This window comes from Mobula hypostoma, chromosome 28 (assembly GCF_963921235.1).
Source record: "Mobula hypostoma chromosome 28, sMobHyp1.1, whole genome shotgun sequence".
In the NCBI taxonomy this organism is placed as follows: domain Eukaryota; kingdom Metazoa; phylum Chordata; class Chondrichthyes; order Myliobatiformes; family Myliobatidae; genus Mobula; species Mobula hypostoma.
The window spans coordinates 36,587,707-36,596,336 of NC_086124.1; the positions used below are offsets into that span (position 1 = coordinate 36,587,707).

General features: G+C 53.7%; 1 protein-coding gene across 1 annotated transcript; it reads right to left on the bottom strand.

Annotated features, from left to right (window-relative positions):
• Positions 1-2,663: 2,663 nt before the first annotated feature.
• Positions 2,664-5,669, bottom strand: LOC134338993 (uncharacterized protein DDB_G0271670-like; the record flags this gene model as incomplete). Its single annotated transcript, XM_063035214.1, has 2 exons — positions 5,613-5,669; positions 2,664-3,251 (listed from the first exon to the last, which is right to left on the bottom strand). Coding segments are annotated over exons 1-2 (645 nt in total), but the record flags the coding sequence as incomplete, so codon positions are not given.
• Between the last annotated feature and the right edge of the window lie 2,961 nt (positions 5,670-8,630).

The window sequence follows — 8,630 nt, forward strand, 5'->3', positions numbered from 1 at the left end:
ACTGTAAACTGTTGTGTTAACCTCTACACTACCGTGTGATGGGAATTGAACCTGGGTCACTGGTACTGTAAACTGTTGTGTTAACCTCTACACTACCGTGCTGCCCAAAAGGACTTGTGGCAACATGGCAGAGCGAGACATTAAAAAATACATAAAATAGTTTACATTGGTTCATGCACATTCAGAAATCTGAGGGTGGAGGGGAAGAAGTTCTTTCTGAAACATTGAGTCTGAGTCTTCAGGCTGACGGGGGCAATGAGGAGAGGACGTGTCGTGGGTCGTGGGGATCCTTACTGATCTGATCGATGCTGGCTTTTTCAGGCATTTCCTTTTGAAGATGTTCCTGATGTTGGAAAATTGAGTGCCCCGATAGAACTGGCTGAGAAACACAGCAGAATCAATGCACCTAACAGTTCACACTAACAACCAGTGTGCAAAAGACAGCAATACAAAGAAAAATAATTAATAATAATAAATAAATAAATCATTAATAAGTATGGAGAACATGAAATGAAGAGTCTTTGAAAGTGAGCTCATAGCTTTTGAGAACAGTTCAGTGGTGGGGTGAGTGAAGTTATCCGCTTTGGTTCAACAGCCTGATGGTTGAGGGGTAATAACTGTTCTTGAACCTGGTGGTGCAACTGCTGAGGCCTCTGTACCTTCTCACGACTGCATCAGGAGGAAGAGAGCCTGGCCTAGCTGCTGGGAGCTCTTGATGATAGATGTTGCTTTCCTGTAACAACATTTCATGTAGATGTGCTCGATGTAGATGTGCTCGATGTCGATGTGCTCGATGTCGGTGTGCTCGATGTAGATGTGCTCGATGTCGGTGTGCTCGATGTAGATGTGCTCGATGTCGATGTGCTCGATGTAGATGTGCTCGATGTAGATGTGCTCGATGTAGATGTGCTCGATGTCGGTGTGCTCTATGTAGATGTGCTCGATGTAGATGTGCTCGATGTCGGTGTGCTCGATGTAGATGTGCTCGATGTCGGTGTGCTCGATGTAGATGTGCTCGATGTCGGTGTGCTCGATGTCGATGTGCTCGATGTAGATGTGCTCGATGTAGATGTGCTCGATGTCGGTGTGCTCGATGTCGATGTGCTCGATGTCGGTGTGCTCGATGTCGGTGTGCTCGATGTAGATGTGCTCGATGTCGGTGTGCTCGATGTAGATGTGCTCGATGTAGATGTGCTCGATGTCGGTGTGCTCGATGTCGGTGTGCTCGATGTAGATGTGGTCGATGTAGATGTGCTCGATGTAGATGTGCTCGATGTCGGTGTGCTCGATGTAGATGTGCTCGATGTCGGTGTGCTCGATGTAGATGTGCTCGATGTAGATGTGCTCGATGTCGGTGTGCTCGATGTAGATGTGCTCGATGTCGATGTGCTCGATGTCGGTGTGCTCGATGTCGGTGTGCTCGATGTAGATGTGCTCGATGTAGATGTGCTCGATGTCGGTGTGCTCGATGTCGGTGTGCTCGATGTAGATGTGCTCGATGTAGATGTGCTCGATGTAGATGTGCTCGATGTCGGTGTGCTCGATGTAGATGTGCTCGATGTCGATGTGCTCGATGTAGATGTGCTCGATGTAGATGTGCTCGATGTAGATGTGCTCGATGTAGATGTGCTCGATGTCGGTGTGCTCGATGTAGATGTGCTCGATGTCGGTGTGCTCGATGTCGGTGTGCTCGATGTAGATGTGCTCGATGTCGGTGTGCTCGATGTAGATGTGCTCGATGTAGATGTGCTCGATGTCGGTGTGCTCGATGTAGGTGTGCTCGATGTCGGTGTGCTCAATGTAGATGTGCTCGATGTGGATGTGCTTGATGTCGGTGTGCTTGATGTCGGTGTGCTCGATGTCGATGTGCTCGATGTCGGTGTGCTCGATGTAGATGTGCTCGATGTAGATGTGCTCAATGTCGATGTGCTCGATGTCGGTGTGCTCGATGTAGATGTGCTCGATGTCGGTGTGCTCGATGTAGATGTGCTCGATGTAGATGTGCTCGATGTAGATGTGCTCGATGTAGATGTGCTCGATGTCGGTGTGCTCTATGTAGATGTGCTCGATGTAGATGTGCTCGATGTCGGTGTGCTCGATGTAGATGTGCTCGATGTAGATGTGCTCGATGTCGGTGTGCTCGATGTAGATGTGCTCGATGTCGGTGTGCTCGATGTAGATGTGCTCGATATAGATGTGCTCGATGTCGGTGTGCTCGATGTAGATGTGCTCGATGTCGATGTGCTCGATGTCGGTGTGCTCGATGTAGATGTGCTCGATGTCGGTGTGCTCGATGTCGGTGTGCTCGATGTCGGTGTGCTCGATGTCGGTGTGCTCTATGTAGATGTGCTCGATGTAGATGTGCTCGATGTAGATGTGCTCGATGTAGATGTGCTCGATGTAGATGTGCTCGATGTCCATGTGCTCGATGTCGATGTGATCGATGTAGATGTGCTCGATGTAGATGTGCTCGATGTCGGTGTGCTCGATGTAGATGTGCTCGATGTAGATGTGCTCGATGTAGATGTGCTCGATGTCGGTGTGCTCGATGTAGATGTGCTCGATGTAGATGTGCTCGATGTCGGTGTGCTCGATGTAGATGTGCTCGATGTCGATGTGCTCGATGTCGATGTGCTCGATGTAGATGTGCTCGATGTCGATGTGCTCGATGTAGATGTGCTCGATGTAGATGTGCTTGATGTCGATGTGCTCGATGTCGGTGTGCTCGATGTCGATGTGCTCGATGTCGGTGTGCTCGATGTCGGTGTGCTCGATGTCGGTGTGCTCGATGTAGATGTGCTCGATGTAGATGTGCTCGATGTAGATGTGCTCGATGTCGGTGTGCTCGATGTAGATGTGCTCGATGTCGATGTGCTCGATGTAGATGTGCTCGATGTAGATGTGCTCGATGTAGATGTGCTCGATGTAGATGTGCTCGATGTCGGTGTGCTCGATGTAGATGTGCTCGATGTCGGTGTGCTCGATGTCGGTGTGCTCGATGTAGATGTGCTCGATGTCGGTGTGCTCGATGTAGATGTGCTCGATGTAGATGTGCTCGATGTCGGTGTGCTCGATGTAGATGTGCTCGATGTCGGTGTGCTCAATGTAGATGTGCTCGATGTGGATGTGCTTGATGTCGGTGTGCTTGATGTCGGTGTGCTCGATGTCGATGTGCTCGATGTCGGTGTGCTCGATGTAGATGTGCTCGATGTAGATGTGCTCAATGTCGATGTGCTCGATGTCGGTGTGCTCGATGTAGATGTGCTCGATGTCGGTGTGCTCGATGTAGATGTGCTCGATGTAGATGTGCTCGATGTAGATGTGCTCGATGTAGATGTGCTCGATGTCGGTGTGCTCTATGTAGATGTGCTCGATGTAGATGTGCTCGATGTCGGTGTGCTCGATGTAGATGTGCTCGATGTAGATGTGCTCGATGTCGGTGTGCTCGATGTAGATGTGCTCGATGTCGGTGTGCTCGATGTAGATGTGCTCGATATAGATGTGCTCGATGTCGGTGTGCTCGATGTAGATGTGCTCGATGTCGATGTGCTCGATGTCGGTGTGCTCGATGTAGATGTGCTCGATGTCGGTGTGCTCGATGTCGGTGTGCTCGATGTCGGTGTGCTCGATGTCGGTGTGCTCTATGTAGATGTGCTCGATGTAGATGTGCTCGATGTAGATGTGCTCGATGTAGATGTGCTCGATGTCCATGTGCTCGATGTCGATGTGATCGATGTAGATGTGCTCGATGTAGATGTGCTCGATGTCGGTGTGCTCGATGTAGATGTGCTCGATGTAGATGTGCTCGATGTAGATGTGCTCGATGTCGGTGTGCTCGATGTAGATGTGCTCGATGTAGATGTGCTCGATGTCGGTGTGCTCGATGTAGATGTGCTCGATGTCGATGTGCTCGATGTCGATGTGCTCGATGTAGATGTGCTCGATGTCGATGTGCTCGATGTAGATGTGCTCGATGTAGATGTGCTTGATGTCGATGTGCTCGATGTCGGTGTGCTCGATGTCGATGTGCTCGATGTCGGTGTGCTCGATGTCGGTGTGCTCGATGTCGGTGTGCTCGATGTAGATGTGCTCGATGTAGATGTGCTCGATGTAGATGTGCTCGATGTCGGTGTGCTTGATGTAGATGTGCTCGATGTCGGTGTGCTCGATGTAGAGGGGCTCGATGATGTCGATGTGCTCGAAGGTGGGACGGGCATTTCCTGATGGACTGGGCTGTATCCACTATTTTCACACAGTCAATGTTTTGGGCTGAGACCGTTCATCATTTTGTCTTACAAACTTCCACTTTGTTTTACACATTTCAGGTTCGACCAAGGAGGAATCAAATTTATCTCTTTTCTTACAGTAGGAATGTCAGAAACTGCAGAGAGTACTGGGCTCAGACGAGTACATCCCTTCTCACCATTGGGAGTGTCTACACGAGGTACTGCCTCATGAAGGCAACATCCATTCTCAAAGATCGCCACCATCCGCGCCATCTTCTCCATCCGCGCCATCTTCTCCATCCGCGCCATCTTCTCCATCCCCCCATCTTCTCCATCCGCGCCATCTTCTCCATCTCCCCCATCTTCTCCATCCCCCCCATCTTCTCCATCCGCGCCATCTTCTCCATTTCCCCCATCTTCTCCATCCCCCCATCTTCTCCATCCACGCCATCTTCTCCATCCACGCCATCTTCTCCATCTCCCCCATCTTCTCCATCCCCCCCATCTTCTCCATCCGCGCCATCTTCTCCATCTCCCCCATCTTCTCCATCCCCCCCATCTTCTCCATCCCCCCATCTTCTCCATCCGCGCCATCTTCTCCATCCACGCCGCACCATCTTCTCCATCCTCACCATCTTCTCCATCCCTCCCATCTTCTCCATCCGCGCCATCTTCTCCATCCGCGCCATCTTCTCCATTCGCGCCATCTTCTCCATCCGCGCCATCTTCTCCATCTCCCCCATCTTCTCCATCCCCCCATCTTCTCCATCCGCGCCATCTTCTCCATCTCCCCCATCTTCTCCATCCCCCCATCTTCTCCATCCACGCCATCTTCTCCATCCGCGCCATCTTCTCCACCCCCCCATCTTCTCCATCCGCACCATCTTCTCCATCCTCACCATCTTCTCCATCCCCCCATCTTCTCCATCCGCGCCATCTTCTCCATCCGCGCCATCTTCTCCATCTCCCCCATCTTCTCCATCTGCGCCATCTTCTCCATCCGCGCCATCTTCTCCATCTCCCCCATCTTCTCCATCCCCCCCATCTTCTCCATCCGCGCCATCTTCTCCATCCGCGCCATCTTCTCCACCCCCCCATCTTCTCCATCCGCTCCATCTTCTCCATCTGCTCCATCTTCTCCATCCGCGCCATCTTCTCCATCCTCACCATCTTCTCCATCCCCCCATCTTCTCCATCCGCGCCATCTTCTCCATCCGCGCCATCTTCTCCATCCCCCCCATCTTCTCCATCCCCCCAATCTTCTCCATCCACGCCATCTTCTCCATCCGCGCCATCTTCTCCATCCCCCCATCTTCTCCATCCGCTCCATCTTCTCCATCCCCGCCATCTTCTCCATCCGCGCCGCACCATCTTCTCCATCCTCACCATCTTCTCCATCCTCACCATCTTCTTCATCCTCGCCATCTTCTTCATCCGCGCCATCTTCTCCATCCACACCGCTCCATCTTCTCAATCCGCGCCATCTTCTCCATCCGCGCCATCTTCTCCATCCCCCCCATCTTCTCCATCCGCGCCGCACCATCTTCTCCACCCGCACCGTGCCATCTTCTCCATCTGCGCCATCTTCTCCATCTGCGCCATCTTCTCCATCCTCGCCATCTTCTCCATCCGCGCCACCTTCTCCATCCGCGCCACCTTCTCCATCCGCGCCACCTTCTCCATCCACGCCACCATCTCCATCCGCGCCACCTTCTCCATCCGCTCCATCTTCTCCATCCGCACCACACCATCTCCTCCAGTCGTGCCATCTTCTCCATCCGCGCCATCTTCTCCATCCGCACCGCGCCATCTTCTACGTCCGCGCCACCTTCTCCGTCCGCGCCACCTTCTCCATCCACGCCACCTTCTCCATCCACACCGCTCCATCTTCTCCATCCTCTCCATCTTCTCCATCCGCACCATCTTCTCCATCCGCGCCATCTTCTCCATCCACGCCGCACCATCTTCTCCATCCTCACCATCTTCTCCATCCCCCCATCTTCTCCATCCGCGCCATCTTCTCCATCCGCGCCATCTTCCCCATCCCCCCCATCTTCTCCATCCCCCCAATCTTCTCCATCCGCGCCATCTTCTCCATCCGCGCCATCTTCTCCATCCCCCCATCTTCTCCATCCCCCCCATCTTCTCCATCCCCCCAATCTTCTCCATCCGCGCCATCTTCTCCATCCGCGCCATCTTCTCCATCCCCCCATCTTCTCCATCCGCTCCATCTTCTCCATCCCCGCCATCTTCTCCATCCTCACCATCTTCTCCATCCTCACCATCTTCTTCATCCTCGCCATCTTCTTCATCCGCGCCATCTTCTCCATCCACACCGCTCCATCTTCTCCATCCGCGCCATCTTCTCCATCCGCGCCATCTTCTCCATCCCCCCATCTTCTCCATCCGCGCCGCACCATCTTCTCCATCCGCGCCATCTTCTCCATCCGCACCGCGCCATCTTCTACGTCCGCGCCACCTTCTCCGTCCGCGCCACCTTCTCCGTCCGCGCCACCTTCTCCGTCCGCGCCACCTTCTCCGTCCACACCGCTCCATCTTCTCCATCCTCTCCATCTTCTCCATCCGCACCATCTTCTCCATCCGCGCCATCTTCTCCATCCACGCCGCACCATCTTCTCCATCCTCACCATCTTCTCCATCCCCCCATCTTCTCCATCCGTGCCATCTTCTCCATCCGCGCCATCTTCCCCATCCCCCCATCTTCTCCATCCCCCCAATCTTCTCCATCCGCGCCATCTTCTCCATCCGCGCCATCTTCTCCATCCCCCCATCTTCTCCATCCACCCCATCTTCTCCATCCGCGCCATCTTCTCCATCCGCGCCATCTTCTCCACCCCCCCATCTTCTCCACCCCCCATCTTCTCCATCCGCTCCATCTTCTCCATCCGCGCCATCTTCTCCATCCACGCCGCACCATCTTCTCCATCCTCACCATCTTCTCCATCCCCCCATCTTCTCCATCCGCGCCATCTTCTCCATCCCCCCATCTTCTCCATCCGCTCCATCTTCTCCATCCCCGCCATCTTCTCCATCCGCGCCGCACCATCTTCTCCATCCTCACCATCTTCTCCATCCTCGCCATCTTCTTCATCCTCGCCATCTTCTTCATCCACGTCATCTTCTCCATCCACACCGCTCCATCTTCTCCATCCGCGCCATCTTCTCCATCCGCGCCATCTTCTCCATCCCCCCATCTTCTCCATCCACTCCATCTTCTCCATCCGCACCATCTTCTCCATCCGCGCCATCTTCTCCACCCGCACCGTGCCATCTTCTCCATCTGCGCCATCTTCTCCATCCTCGCCATCTTCTCCATCCTCGCCATCTTCTCCATCCGCGCCACCATCTCCATCCGCGCCACCTTCTCCATCCGCACCACACCATCTCCTCCATCTGCGCCATCTTCTACGTCCACGCCACCTTCTCCGTCCGCGCCACCTTCTCCATCCGCACCATCTTCTCCATCCCCCCATCTTCTCCAGCCGCGCCATCTTCTCCATCCGCGCCACCTTCTCCGTCCGCGCCACCTTCTCCATCCACGCCACCTTCTCCATCCACACCGCTCCATCTTCTCCATCCTCTCCATCTTCTCCATCCGCACCATCTTCTCCATCTGCGCCGCGCCATCTTCTCCCGGCTCCCATCGGGCATGAGGTACAGAAGCCCCTCACCACCAGGTTCAGGAACTGCGAGTTCCCTTCAACAAGTTGGTCTGTTTTTTTGCTCTATTTGTGCTGTTTCTTGTAAAAGCTGTGTATATATTTATGTCTGTATACATTTTATGTGAATTTACTGTAAGCGCGTTGAGCACATCCACACAAAATGTTGTTTCAGGAAAGCAGGGACCCCCACTGCCCAGGCCAGGTGGTCTTCTCACTGCTACCACTGGGAGGTACAGGAGCCTCAGGACCCACACCACCAGGTTCACAGACAGTTATTACCCCTCAACCATCAGGAAGGAGGTACAGGAGCCTCAGGACCCACACCACCAGGTTCATGGACAGTTATTACCCCTCAACAATCAGGAAGGAGGTACAGGAGCCTCAGGACCCACACCACCAGGTTCACAGACAGTTATTACCCCTCAACCATCAGGAAGGAGGTACAGGAGCCTCAGGACCCACACCACCAGGTTCACAGACAGTTATTACCCCTCAACCATCAGGAAGGAGGTACAGGAGCCTCAGGTCCCACACCACCAGGTTCACGGACAGTTATTACCCCTCAACCATCAGGAAGGAGGTACAGGAGCCTCAGGTCCCACATCACCAGGTTCATGGACAGTTATTACCCCTCAACAATCAGGAAGGAGGTACAGGAGCCTCAGGACCCACACCACCAGGTTCACGGACAGTTATTACCCCTCAACCATCAGGAAGGAGG